This window comes from Leptonotus elevatus, chromosome 10, assembly GCF_054856555.1.
Source record: "Leptonotus elevatus isolate MCC_2025b chromosome 10, RoL_Lele_1.0, whole genome shotgun sequence".
Lineage (NCBI taxonomy): Eukaryota > Metazoa > Chordata > Actinopteri > Syngnathiformes > Syngnathidae > Leptonotus > Leptonotus elevatus.
In genome coordinates this window covers 14,501,727-14,516,552 of record NC_141248.1, presented here as the reverse complement: position 1 = coordinate 14,516,552, position 14,826 = coordinate 14,501,727, and the positions used below count along the sequence as shown (strand labels likewise).

Below are 14,826 nucleotides of genomic sequence, written 5' to 3'. Positions count from 1 at the left end.
ACGAAAATAAGAGCTTGCCATAAAACTATACTTAAGCCTTGCAGTGAAGCAAATTACAACCAACAGTTACTTTTTGTTTATTTTTATTCATTCATTCATCCTCCAAACCACTTATCCTTATCAGGGTTGCCGGCGTGCTGGAGCCTATACTTTATTGTCAGATACAGGATCTGAAAATTGTTAAAACAGCAGCTGCGCCATGCAACTCAGTGGACATTGAACACCATGCACACATTATACAAACATTAACATTTAACAAACACCGACTACCCCCATTAAGGAGACAGTGAACGTGAGTCTGAATGGTTGTCTGTCTCATTATGTGCCTTGCGACTGTCTGGCAACCAGTTCATGGTCTGCCCTTTTACCTTAAGTCATCTGGGATAGGCGGTTCCAGCACCCTGTGACCCTGAACATTATAGGCGGTGTAGAAAATGAATGAGTGGATGGATAATGGGGTGAGTATACTTGGGGTGGGTTGGTCTGCCCATAGACATGTATACATTGACGCCACGATGAGCACTGAATTGTATGTTGATGTAGCCACCATATTGGGTGTGAAAAATGTGAGTGATCAGTGAAGATGCCTCATTCATTACTTGCTTGCTTGGAGATCTACTAATTAAAGCCAAATATCATGGGATTAATTTTCACAGGTAAGACTGAACAATAGCTGGCTTTACATGGAGCCATGTATTCTGATTAAAATTAATCCAAATGACCAAACGGAATGAAAATAGTGGAATTTAATGAGGATTCACATGGGTGGGTACATTCTTTTTGCAAACCCAAACGAGCGTCATGTAAACAGTTCAATCGGAATAGTTCAATCGGCTGTTCAATTTTACTTGAATTCGTTTCGGCCACATCCAAGATGGCGCACATGCTGACATATGCAAGCAATGGTCCTACTCAATCAACGTTTGGTCTTTTTATGTCTACAAGTGATTCGTTTGTAGCTGCAGCAGCAGTGCCCCTATCGACAATATATCAATAATTCTAAACACCAGGAGGTGTCACAAAGAGATATAGGAAAGCGTTTCTTCACTGTGGTTGACTTAAAAAAAAAAAGAACTTTTAAAAAACCGCGACCTTAAAACAACTATGCTCACGTGCACTGCAGCTAAAAATAAAATGCTCGGCTCGCTTGCGAGCATACATCGAATCCGACAAGTAAGCCGTGGACTGACAATTAAAATATGAGATCGACGTAGTCATACAGTGTGTAATTAAAGACTGAGATTAGTGCCGGAATGTCGGCGGAGAGAACAGAGCAGGTTGGGGCCTCACCTGTTGTTGGGAATGTAACTTGAGCACGGGAGGCGGAGTTAATGCGTTTCCATCCACGGCTTTCCCCCCCCCCAAATTTGCGCAAAATTCGTTTGAGTGAGAGTGCCGTACTTGCCCCACGACGGAATCACGACGCGTGTTGTCAAAATGTGCGACTTGTGACCTTCACACGCACAATAACACCATTGCTCAAGATGAAGAGGGGAACCCTGGCCTTTTTGGGTCGGAAGGACCAATCCCTCTTCGACACCAGCATACAAATGAGGGAAATGGGTGAGTAGTACATTGCGAGCACAGCAGGTGGAGGGGGAAAAAAAACATTTATTTTCCTTAGGAGGAAACGCGACCTTTGTACTTGGTGTATGGACTAGACATTCATGCACGTTCGGAAACCTCTTGTCTAACAATCTATGGCTATTGAAACGTCCAAACTGTTCAACAAAGGTAGCAGAAGTACTCAGTTTTCACTTAAGAAGTAGGCTACAGATAATTATGTTAACAAACGTGTTAAAAGAAGTGCTGATTCAACTCCTGTACTTCATTAAAAGTACACATTTGAGACTGAAACGTCCAAATGGCAAATATATTTTATTTTTATTTACTGTTAATTACCAATATATAGAATACCAAGATCACAATGCATGTCGCTGTTTATTTTTATTTGGCATATTGTTTTAATTAACCTTTAGGTTATCAACACACACATATATACCTGGAAAAATACACCATGTCTTTTTTTTTCCCCCTGACATTTTGAATACCAGAAGCAGATTTTATTTTAATTTTTTTAGACAATGCATATGCAACAAATATTTTTCCCCCAAGTATGATTTATTTAGTTTTGGAAATGTAAATGCTTGTAGAAAATCAATACCATCAACAAAGGGGTTAAGTGAAGAAGCAAAAAAAATAATTAAAAAATCAGCATATGTTTAATAAAAATACAAAACAATAAAAGGTGGTTGTATTAATGTGTTAGTGGTAAGTGTATTCCACTACCATAATTTACATATTGTCTAGCCAATGAACTGAAAACATTCAAACAATTCTCTTTAAAAGATGGGGAATATCTTGCTTCACCAAATCTATTGTCGCTGATTTATCCTCCTTCACTTACAGGTAGTTTTTTATTATTATTATATTTTTTATGTCGCACCATCACCTAGGGAGCTTGAGAAAAGTAACAAGCCTATTTTCACAAACAAGTAGAGAGTGCGAATATCTGTTTAAATGTAGAGGGTAAAAGTAAAATAAATACCTGAAGGACCTTCATTTTTGAGAACAGTTTCTTATTTACAAAATTGATCTGGTGGCAATTTACGGTTCAGTGTCTTGCCCAAGAACACTTCGACAGTGGCGGCTCAGAGTTAAGATTCGAACTGCTGACCCTTCGCTTCGGTCACTGGATGGATGACCCACTCGACCGCCTTCCTAATCTGCTCTGATATGAGAACATCAAAATTCTCATTTTTGATTGACATTGTCAGAGAGTTGGTGTTTATTATTGTCATAGTAGTTATTGGGTGTAGAACAACTTTGCATTAATTATACCAAGGGGTGTTTCTAATATGTAGCACTTTTAGAATACATTCGCAATAATCAATACTGTATCTTTGTAACGACATATAAATAAATGAAAAAGTTTGATAATTATGCATAGATGCGTACAGTAGATAAACTGTCGCATTTCAACAACAAATGTGCCTCATTTCCAGCCCACACTCATGGCTATGTTGACATACATTCATTATCTAGTAATCATTCATTATTGCAGCCTGTCCTTCCCAAACAGGAAATCAATCAATCAATCTTTATATTATTGGAAAACAGATCATCCCAGATCTCCATATGAGTTTAATGATCTGTTGTGTTCCCGTTTCTAACTTCTGTATACCGATCCTCACTTTTCAACACACAAAGCTGCTAGATGAGTAAGACAAAAAAAGAGGAACATTTGTCTGTTTAAATCAAGCAGGTTGGCTGGACTGGTTGTATCTTCACAGATATTTCATTCTGTGGTGATTCCCACATTAATTCAATGCTATATTTTCCGGTGGGGGCATGGTGATATTTTTTTCACGTGTAGACATTAAAGAGACTGCCTGGTATGCGTGTCTGTCTTAAAGCAGTATTGTCTTTGGCTGCTGTGCATCTCGTCTTTCAACAGCCCTCATGTGAAAAAGCGTTAAGTCAAAGGTTTGAAAACATCTCGACTAAGTGCTTTTGTGTGACATTTCATCTCTTCACTCTGCGTCACGTTCTTGTTTGACAATCAATCTAAAAAAAATAAAAAATAGCTGAAGAATGTCAGGACGCCGAGATGACTTATTTTCTCCCGTCACAGCTATTTTATTGCTCCTACCCGGTTTCGCAACAGGAATTATTTTTTTCGTGCCAAGCTCCACCCACGTTTAAAATGATTCTCCCGGTCTGTGTTTAAAGCTGATATATATATATTAAAATTTTTACGACCTAAAATATACGTAACTTAAAACAATCTGTGATGCAAGTCGACATCCCATTTGTTAATATTTTCAATGACATCTTCCCATAGGAAATAAAAGAAATGTAATTCATTATAGGATCAAAATCTTACTATTGTTATACCTTCATTAACTGTACGGGCGTTTTAGTAGACATGAACAAAATTACTATTATGAATGCAGCGGATTGTGTGGAATTGATCACTAATTGATCACACAAGTACAACCACAATACTTGTAATTTAATACATTTTGTTAAAAGGGGAACTCAACCCCCCAAAAATGTCTTGGCAACAATATGTTCTATGCAGTTCCACTATTCTAAATATGCTATTCTGGTTCATATAGCGTTAGTGGAATACGAGTTAAGCAGCAAAATCCAGCAGTTTTTATCAATATCAGAAAGCGGCCATTTTGCCACTTGCTGTCGAGTGAAAATGACATCTCAGGTAACAACCAATCACAGCTCGCCTTCAGACAACAGGTAAGCTGTGATTGGTCGTTGCCTGAGCCCTGAGCAACTGTGATGTCATCTTCAGTCGACAACAAGTGGCAAAATGGCCGCCGCCTGAGATGGATCGAAATGACTGGATTTTGCCGCATAACTCATATTGCGCAAATGTAACATGAATCAGAATGGCATGTTTACACTAGTGAGGTCACATATATTATTGTCAAGAAACGTTTGAGGTTAACCTCCCCTTTAAATCAATCCTGCCTTCTGAACAAGTCAAATAACGTCCGCCTTTAACAAAGATTTGCACTTCCTGTCCAGATAATGTCGAGCTGGTGCTTAACCCGTCGACCTCCCCAGAGTCGGGAACTGCCAGTGTGCGTGCCAGACCCACCGTCAGGCATTACTCTGTGAGTATGTCACTCGACCTGCCTTGTTCATACTATGCGGATTGTTTTCTTTACATAATAATCTTCACAGACGCCTTTTATGCCTTTCTGTCATCATAAATGTCCTGTATTCTGTGTTGTGGTTGAGCTTGCCACAGCACCTTAGAAGCTTTTCTGCAGTCATCCGAAGCAGTCTTTTGCCAGTTTGTGAAGCTGAGATCCGCTCTGTTATAATGTCATTGTACAGAGCCAGAGTGAGTGACCATTACTTACGTGGGTGACGTTGGACATTACCTAACTTACAAAAAAGGCCAAGTTCAATCTGTTGTTTTGTTACTAAAGGCTGAGCTATAACCCGCTGTAAAAAAATGAATTATGATTAGCACATCCACAATTTGTAACATGCTGAGGGGCAAACCTGAAGTAGAGAAAGTTAAAAATAAACTCACTTTGTATTATTATGTGATCACTGGCACTTCTTGTTCCACAGGATTCCCCTCAGCTGAAGCTCTCAAAAAATATGATCATCTTTGTGATTACAGTCTTAGTATTTCTGTCAGGCGGCTGGCACTTGCACCACTATTTTTAATATGCAAAAAAATAATTTATGTCCTATTTTAGAGCGCACACACTCAAAAAATGATAAACATAAGAATCAACTAATATTACACCTTCCTCATCACAGTGACGTTTAAATGTTTTTAAGAGACCTGCTAATTAGCATCACGGCATGTGCAGTCTATAGATCTGTTTTACATAATGCATCACTGAACAGTGCGGTTCACACACCCCAGTGCGTGGGAGTGGTGAGTGTTTGCGTCTGAGGCATGCTGCGTGTGGCGCACCCAAAAGCACGTGGCCTTTATGAAAAATCGTAGAGCAACAGAGATAACAAACAGGTGGAATGGAACTGAAACCCTTGCCATGCTTAACACACCCTCAAACCTGCGGTCTTCATGTCTCATGCTTTTTTATCAATGGTCGGTTTGATCTTTTGTCCAGTGTCGTATTTCCTCCAAATTTAGGAGCATGTCTCCCCAACATAAACAATGAAAATTGAAATAATATAGACTACCTTGTACATAACATTCCTAAGTGTCATCCCAGGACAAAAATGTGCTCGTTTGTCGCTTGCTGCTGTTATGCTGAAGTGAGATCCATTTTCTGTTCTATGGTCTTCTTCATAAACTCTTCTCAACCCTAACCATTCTTTTGACCATAATTGGTACCCTTCTATGGAGGACAAAAACTGCCAAAATGTAAAATAAATAAATGACTAAAAGTGAAAATAAAAACGGATATAAAAATATAATTCAAAAATATTTAAATGGAAATAAAAACAACAAATATATATATTCATAAATAAATACATTTGTATTATTATTTTTAATTATATATTTTTTAATATCCGTTTTTATTTTCACTATTAGTCATTTATTTATTTAGTCATTTATTTTTTTTACATTTTGGCAGTTTTGGTCCATACTGCCAGGACGAAATGTTATTGAAATGAGGGGGCGGTCCTAAGCGTGTCTTGCGTTGGACTCCGTCGTTGCAAACTGCCTTTCATTGGTCGAGTGAGCGGGTCGGCGAACAATGAAGTCACGGCGACTTGCATGGAGAGCTCCAGCAATGGATGACTATCTGGTCCGCTGTCAAAAATTCAAAATAAATAAATATATTTGACTAAAAGTGAAAGCAAAAACAAATATAAAAAATATTTATTTTTTCACTTTTAGTCATTTATGTATTTATTTAGTCATTTATTTATTTTGCATTTTGGTCCTCCATACCCTTCTGTGTTCTGGTTCCCTTTTCTTCTTTTTTTGCCTATTAGTAAAGTGACAACAAGGTAAACCGCTGTGGATTTTGTGTTGTAGCAACAGAGATTTTGTTTATTAGTAAGCTGTGATCAGAGCAGCAAGTCTTTTCCGCTCGGGCACAAACAATCAGGTTTCCAAGTGACGGCGTGCTAGTTGAGTTGGTCTTACAGGTAACACAAGACAATGATTAAAAAAAGGTGGAGCCTCTTTCCCCTCTGATTCATAATGCGTAGCACGCGAGTGAAGCATGCGAGGTGTGGAGGAGTTCACTGTGACGAAGTCTGAACAGAGATTGATGAACACTGAACACCTCGTCAGGTTCTTTGTTTTTTAAATCCCCTTTGAGGATTTGCTTTATTTTCCCTGATACCAAACAAGCATTTTTCTCTACTAAGACCTTTTATTTAAAAAATAATGTTCTGAGTGTCAAAATACATCTCGCTAAACCATAAAACTCCATCACTGGTATGAGCTGTTGTTTATTTATTTTTGAGTCAAGAAATTGCCAAACGAAAGTCACAGCCGGCAATCCGACATTATAGAACCTGCGTCATCCTGATTGGCCGCTTCATCCTGCCATCCTGGATGCAACAACCAATCACTGCATCAGGACAAACTCACATGGGATTCATTCCAACATCGACTGCACACTAATGACTCAAAAAAAGTGTTATAAGTCTCGGTCTTAAGACCCACGTTTATTCCTTGGCTTTTAGTTCAGCGTGAGTTGTGTGGTCCTTGGGGTCTTTTTGTTTTTTTATACATTTTTTTTTTTATGATTTTTTAAAAATTGAATTATTTATTTTATGCATTTATTTTGTATTTTAGTATTTTATTGACTATTTTATTTTTATAGTGATTGCCATGTGTATGATAGTGTAGTGTGCGCACTGTGCAGCACTTTGGAAACACTTGTTTATAAAATGTGCTATAGATATAAAGTGGATTGGATTGTAAAACAAACAAAGAAAACCAGCTCGTTGGCTCATACATACAGCTTTGTCCCATTTGTTGCCACAAAAAAAAAAAGTAATGTAATATAGTACTACAACTATATACACATATGTGTAAAATTTCGAAGATTTGCACGAAGATCAGCTTTATTGGTCCTATATTTGATGGATTTACTATTTCTTTCAGCAGTTCGAGAACAAGCTGTAAATATTTTAGAGTTGTTGCACAGGTGCATATGTTTTGTAAGGTCACACTTAATGCAATGATTTGTGCTATCCCCCCCAACCCCCACCCCCCCCCAACGTAGTCATCTGAGAGTGTTCAAGGGTTTGCTGTTCCAACACCGAGAGTCCCAGTCCTCCCCACTAGTTTCAGTGGTCCAAAGATCAATGGCGCAGGTGAGTGTCTTTTTGCTAAAGTACCCAACACATGCGCTCTATATTTCATATTGTACCCTAAGTTTGTGCTGTGAATGTTTGAGATCACTTTGCTTTGCTTCACAGATAGAATAAGATTATTTTTCGAAAGGGCTGCAGCGTAAGTCTGTGTTTGCTTAGTCGGTTGATCAGTAGCTTCTCTGAATATGCCGTCAACTCGATGGCAAGTTTCAGTTTGTTGACAGAGCGGGTGGGAGTGTTCTTGGGGGGAACGAGTGCATTTCTTTCCATTTATTCGACCTTCTCAAATCTCGTCTGTAATCATTTACAATCCACATCGGGTTGTATATGACAGTGTGTCTTAAAAGGCATAGCATAGAGTAAAAAAGGAGGAGACGGTGCTCATTTAAGTAACTAGGTAGAAAAGCGCTATACAAGTTGAAAGCCCTTCTATAAAGGATTGTCTGAGAGAAGCCGAGTGAATTCCAAACGTGTAAATAAATGCTCCTTAGTGCTTAAAAGAAAAGACATTAAATGGGCTGATAATTCTTACTCATTCATTCTGTCTTTCCTTTCATAGTCAATGGAGATCAGTTTTTCTACGGCTTAGCAGAAGAAGAATTATTAGTCCCTCCTCCTCCCTCCATGGCTCCTCCCCCGCCTCCAGAGACATTTATCCTCCCTCCACCAGACTTCATGGGTTACCTCAGCAGTTCAGAGATGGCCGCCCTTCAGCCTCCCCCTACACATGCTCCAAAGCCACCCGAGACAAATCGTCGCATCATAAAAACCCCACCGATGGCCCCATCGAAGCCTCTGTCGACAGGTTCCAGTAGCTCCGCCTCTTCCGCTCCCATTTCAAAACCGTCCCCAGCTAAACATCCCAAACATCCAAATTACGCCCCGCCGCCTCCCCCCGCTAAAGGGCCGCAGAAGCCCACAAAGACTCCTCCTCCGAAACCTATCCGACTCTCATCTATGAACAACCTGGACTCTCCACCGCAGTTTCCTGCTCCGCCTCCGCCTGCGCAGACTCCCACGCAGTCAACCTTCAATCCTCAAAACGCAGCAAAGCTCAACCAACTTTCCAACACCTCCATCCTTAGGAGCTACGAGGAACAAGACCCAAGACCCAAGCAGATGTTTTTCCTGGAAGATACAGCGTCTGCTAAACCAGTCCCAACGTCGGTCCCGGTGAATGGGAACGTCCCCACAGAGACACCGAGCAAGCCGATTCGCAAAGATCCGCTGCATCACAAAGACAATTTGCAAACGACGCATCTAACTCAGACACCCAAATCAATTCCCAATGATGTTCTTTATCACAAAGAGAATATAGAAAGTATTCCACCCGTGCGTGAGGTGACCCCAAAGGTTAACACGATACCAGTGTCGGCACAGAATGAAGCCGTCAAACCACTCAGGGTGTCGTACCAAATACCAAGAAAGCTTCAGACAGGGAACAAAACTCGATTGACTTCTGAGGACATCCAAGGCAAACTTAGTCCAAAACCAGCTGGTAAATTCAGTCGCATGTCGGATGAAAGCAGCGCGGCTCAAGAGGCTCCTGCGGCTTCCCCGCTTTCTCTTCTCATGGCGGCTAAGGAACGGGATCGGCATAAGGGTTTTCCGTTTCAAGAAATCGGGACCATAAAGAGTAATCAACGCAGGGGAAGCTTTCAGAATAATTCCCTTCCCAAAACCGTCCCTGCGATGTCAAGCGCCGTATCGAGCTCGTCTCTTTTCCATCAGGACAAAGTACAAGTCAGTCCAACTTCCGTTCGTCCTGCGCAGTATCGGGAAACAAAATCAGCCACTAATGCACGAATGAGTCATGAACCAATGTACATGAATTGGACACAAGCAACTTCATCTTCAAATCTGAGTAACCGACTTGTGGAGAGGAAAGATTCCTACGTTAAATCTGGAGGGGGAAAGGAACACTTAGTTATGCCTTTACTCCCTCCGCCTCCAGAATTTGAGGATTTTGATGGCGTTATGGCGTCCCCTCCTTCCATGTCTCCTCCTGACCCCCCGTTGAAAATGGCACCACGACCAAATATGAACCCTCTTCCACCCACACCCTCAAAACACCCATCTCATAATGTCGGTGTCCAACCAAAGTCGCAGTTCCAGACCAATTCAAAGGTAAAACCCGCACAGCAGCAGCCAACAACTCTACCGCCAAGTCAAACCACGATTGTGAGCATCTTGCAAAAAAAGATGCTGGAGATGGACCATAAAATTACCGCCGCGAACGAGGCGGACTACGACGCTGAAGACTGGGCCGTCCCGCTCTCCGAGGACATCAAAGTTCCCGTCGTCCCTAAGAGCGTGCCGCAAGCCAAGAATTTTTCTACTGGGACCAAGCAAACGGCAACACACCACAAGCAGGAGTCCAATGTCAAAGCGGTGAGAAAATTCCCAGAGATTAACAGGTAAGACCTCGCAAGTGCTTCTCACTTGATCACGTTTGGATCGATATCCCAGTCTAATGATCGTTATGTTCTCCTTTCCAGAAAGGAAATGCAGTCAAGCCATCAGTACGGTATGACGTATCGAATTCGGCCTGGGACCAAACAACCCATTACTCTCATTAAGAAAGGACCGTCATGAGTAAACAGGATTGGTTTTCCTCCATTATATTGATAGCAATTTTACATCATACGTAGGCAGTACATTCTGTGGAGTCAAATTTTACTCTAAACATAGTCTATTTGGGTCCAAAATTTACAGTTGGAAGAGAGTTAAAAAAACAACAACTCCTTTTGGAGATAAGCAAACAGTAGGAGTGGCATAGCTCAGGTGGTAGAGTGGCAGTCTACCAAGATGAAGGTTCCTCAACCCTTGTCTAGCGTTTTGTTTATTTTTAATTAGCTAAATTTAGTCCGTGAAAAAAAAAAACTTTAATAGGCTTTTTCATGGGATAGGACAATTTTATCTTACACAGTAAAAATACTTTGAGTAAAATTTACTCTGAATATTTTACACTCTTCAAAGTGTAAATTTTTCTCTGTTTACGCTGGGACCAAATAGACTGTTATTTAAAATGTACTTAAAAGAGTAAATGAGAGACTTATGTGAATGGTTTACCCTCTAACTGGAAGGTTAGTTCAGTTTTAAATCTGCTGTAATTAATGGACATTTGTTATCAGGTGTCGTGAGAAGCAGAACAAACACAGCCTAGCACTGACCACATTGATAAATTAACGTTAGCACAGATGCTAGTGCTAACATATTGTTGCAGCCTAGTATAGTTAGCTCAGTGTTGCCAACTCCCCAGTAAGGTAAGTGGCTAATAGTTTTGTTAAAAGTCGCTAAGTGACATCATTGCCTAATTTGCATAATTGACTATTTGCATGTAATTGTAATGGAAGCCGTAGGAGAGAGGAATTATGTCATGGGAGAGAAAAAAGTGAGTAAAAAAAATTCAGAAGTGGTAAATAGTGAAATGTGACTTCATCCCTCCCGCATGTATTTATTTGCATGTTGCAGCCAAACACCGCACAGTAATTCACCATTTTTTGACATTGGCTATCAGATGTATCTATTTAAAAAAAAAAAAAAAAAAAAAGATTGTTCATGTGTCATTTTATCTGAAATGTTGAATGTAAATTTGAAAAGTGTAAAGTGAAATCAAGCACTTGCCATACAGTATACTGTTGTTGTAATCTTCAGTGTCAAACTTTGTTATGTAGGGTCTTTGCAATCAAATTGCAATGTGCAAATCTTTGGATTATTATAATCAATTAAGGATATTTTATTTTTATATTGTTATGCAGTCAAAACTGAAAATGTGATAATGTTGACAGTTTGCAGCAACATTATATTTGTACATATATTTATATGTTAGGGTCTATGATTGAAATATTCATCACCTGAGCAAATTTGATTGTCATATCTCAACAATCTCAATCTGGTTAATAAATTCAAATTGATCAGAAATCTTCAGTCGTCTTTGAGTTTTCTGTGCGCGCCAAAGGGTTTTAGGTTTCTCCACACATTGCTTCGCATTCGTAATGGAAGCACTATTGAGTGACTCTGAAATGCTTTTATTCCATATCATTTGCTTTACAAACATAACAGACGACTTGCAAAGACTATGGAATTGAAAGTTCACTAAAGTTCTACGCATAAAGCTGCTGCAGTGTAAATGAGCCTAAGACGAGTTGTGGGCGCCCCCTGTTGGCTCCACTGTGTGGTGAAGTACAAGATGATCCCAGCCCACTGTGGTGAGGTCATTCGAACCTCCGTGAAGCCAGCACACGCCCTTGACAAAGTCTCGGTGGCGTCGATCTCTAACTCTACACAAGGAAACAAGAACATTAAAAATGTAGTACTGCGTGCTATAATGTCAGAAAAGTTGGTCTGTGTCAACACTGACATTTCCTGCAGTTCCGAGTTTAAAACGGCAAGGGAGCAATCGTCGCTAATGGAGGCCAGCAAAGACGCACTGCAATGAAAACAAAAGAAGTCATGAACAATAATTGAGAAAAGCAAAGTTTAGAGGGTTATGTCAGGCATTCATGTGTACCCGTGTGTAGAAAAGGCCAGCCCGTTAACTCTGCGGCTGTGGACGTTGGCCACGCGAGCCGGCTCCGTCGCTAGGAAATCCTTGACGGTCACTCTGCCGAGCTCGTCACCTGAAGCACAAGGAACGTGATTTAAGATGGAAAAATAAGATAGCAAAATTCTGTCTTTTTTTTAAATATGATAGGATTTATACCAAAGGCAATGGTGCTTTTGTGCTCGGGGTGCCAGGAGACAGTGGTGGGCGAGCAGTGGGAGGCCTCCAAATCTAATGGGCGGAAAAACAAAAACAAATTTAAGAACATTGTCACCTGGAAATAAGCAAGAAAGTGATTTGTAATTTGCTCATATATACAGCTGTGTGTTGCTCACCGATCCTTGTGGCTGGTTTATTTGGTTTCCGTGTGTCCCACATAAGCACACGGCCATCCTGAGAGGAGAGATAAGACACACCTTAGAAGCTCTATGTACCTCCTTATGCGTCAGCGGGACATTTTTAGACACTTTGGATTATTGGTTAGGCAGATTTGAGAAGAAAATGAGGACTCGCTACCTTACCTGACCACAGGAGATGAAAAGAGAATTTTCAGTAGGACTGCAGGCGACGCAAGTGACCGGTTGTGTGTGCACTGGAGGATGGAAATGGGGAACAAGATTTGTTGTGTACTTTTTTTCTTTTTTTTTAAAGCCGGATTTAAACCCCACAGCATATATGCGCTATACAATGAATGCAACATTGTCCTTACCGCTGTATGAAGTGACAACTGTCTCCTGACTCAGGTCCCACACTTTAATGCTGTAGGCAAATGACAACAAACATTCTTGTAAAAACAAAGAAAAAGAAAAGCTTGTGTCCTGCAGTTTGAATAGGTGTGACAACTTCTTACCTGCAGTCCATGCTCCCAGTGATGGCACTGTTTGCTGCCGCTACGGGACTTACGGTAGTGACAATATTATCATGCTCGTGCTTGGTGAAGCGGTTGACCAGGAGCCGCTCGTCCTCAGCCAGCTCCCATAGCTCCAAGGCACCTGTCACGGTCCAACCAGGTTAGCTCATTAAAAAAAAAAAAGGGGGGAAAAAGTGTCCTGTTCTGAAGATCTGCTCTTACCTGAATCCGATGCCACAACAACAGCCTTTTCCGAAACCCACTTGACGTCCGTTACCCCGGTCTCGGTTTGCACGCCAGCTTTGCAGAATTCCTCATTGGGGGCCTTCTCGGGGTTGCTGTAGATCCACACAGAGCCCTGCCAACTCCTGCCAGCGAGGCTGGAAGAACCGAGCAGCAAGGTGCCATCTGGGAGGGAAGACGGTGGAAGGGAAATGAACATGTTAATGATGACATTTAGTCTGTGTAGTAAATAAATCATTTCTAGACCAATTAAGTGAAATTGACTAATATCTCCCCTGATGATCTCATCACAAACGAATGTGACAGCACAGTAATGAGGCAATTCAGTCTGCAGTGAACCTAACGTGGGCTTTTAGAATGTGAGGGTTAGAATCTGGGTCCCTTGTTTAGGTAAAATGTACGCAACAGAAAAAAAAAGTGAATACTGTATTGCCTCAGGATTTGTTTAAATCAGTGGTTCTCGATCCAGCCTGTTTTTCATGTCTCCATCAGCCAACACAGCTGAGAATCTTTTATCAGGCTTAATACAGAACTTGTTGATTAGCTGATCGTTTGAAACACCTGTGTTGGCTGAGCGTGACATGGAAAACAGGCTGGATGGGGTACTCGAGGACCGCGGTTGAGAACCACTGGTTTAAATATTGAATGCTACATTTTTAATGCCAAAAGTGGTGACAGCCTCAGCCTATTTTTCTGCGGTGTGAGATGTTTCAGGTCAGAGACATTTAAGTGAGCACTTTTAAAAAACACACACATTTGCGTGGGCAAGTTCGAGCACCTTGCCTTCCCTACCTGCTCTGTACTGCGCCGCACACAGATGCTTCTCCATGCATGCTGGGGCATTAGGAGGTATATTCCAAGCGTTCTCCTTTGTCATCGTAGTTTCCAGTCCTGCACCTTTCATCCAAATAATCACAGGTGAAGTTTGCACCGGGATGAGATTATCCCTAACAACCAATATGACTGCGCAATGAACGCGAACGATCAATCGCTAAAAATTTAATCGGAAGTAATAGTTTTGTTTTTTTAGCCTGAACATGCAGTGAACAGCATACTAATATTAAGTTTGTTTATCCATGAATAACGAGGGAAAAAACAGTAGCTGTCCTTTCTAAAATGAGTGAAAGAACCAACACGCGGCAGCTTGTTCTTCTTCGGTGGTTTTACTTCCTCTTTCCCATTTGTGGAAGCTGTTGCAATACCGCCATCTGCAGGACAAATATTGTATGTCAGTCAGCTAATAGACGTCACCGACGTTAACCGTCCCAAAAAGCTCCCTACTGTTTTGGATACATGTTTATTTCTCTGCGGATGTGTCAGTCAACATAATATTCTTGCTTGCTATACGGCTTTATTTGTTGTATGCAAAACGAGTGACAGGCGAATTTCACCATCT

The 14,826-nt window shown here is 40.8% G+C and overlaps 2 protein-coding genes across 3 annotated transcripts; one reads left to right on the top strand and one right to left on the bottom strand.

Moving 5' to 3' along the window:
• The first annotated feature begins 1,235 nt into the window (after window positions 1-1,235).
• On the top strand, window positions 1,236-11,710 carry LOC147167226 (uncharacterized). 2 transcript variants are annotated; one of them, XM_086087643.1, is made up of 5 exons: window positions 1,236-1,563; window positions 4,549-4,637; window positions 7,701-7,791; window positions 8,351-10,208; window positions 10,290-11,710. In XM_086087643.1, the coding sequence occupies exons 1-5, from the start codon at window positions 1,332-1,334 to the stop codon at window positions 10,384-10,386; spliced, it is 2,367 nt and encodes a 788-aa protein (XP_085943769.1). In that variant the 5' UTR covers window positions 1,236-1,331; the 3' UTR covers window positions 10,387-11,710. The 2 variants fall into 2 exon arrangements, with proteins under 2 accessions (XP_085943769.1, XP_085943770.1); XM_086087644.1 differs by lacking the exons at window positions 1,236-1,563; window positions 4,549-4,637 and adding an exon at window positions 4,669-4,870.
• A 101-nt stretch (window positions 11,711-11,811) lies between these two features.
• On the bottom strand, window positions 11,812-14,595 carry wdr77 (WD repeat domain 77). Its single transcript, XM_086087651.1, has 10 exons — window positions 14,223-14,595; window positions 13,410-13,595; window positions 13,188-13,329; window positions 13,047-13,096; window positions 12,859-12,929; window positions 12,673-12,730; window positions 12,497-12,568; window positions 12,305-12,413; window positions 12,155-12,223; window positions 11,812-12,074 (listed from the first exon to the last, which is right to left on the bottom strand). The coding sequence occupies exons 1-10, from the start codon at window positions 14,332-14,334 to the stop codon at window positions 11,930-11,932; spliced, it is 1,014 nt and encodes a 337-aa protein (XP_085943777.1). The 5' UTR covers window positions 14,335-14,595; the 3' UTR covers window positions 11,812-11,929.
• Window positions 14,596-14,826: the final 231 nt, after the last annotated feature.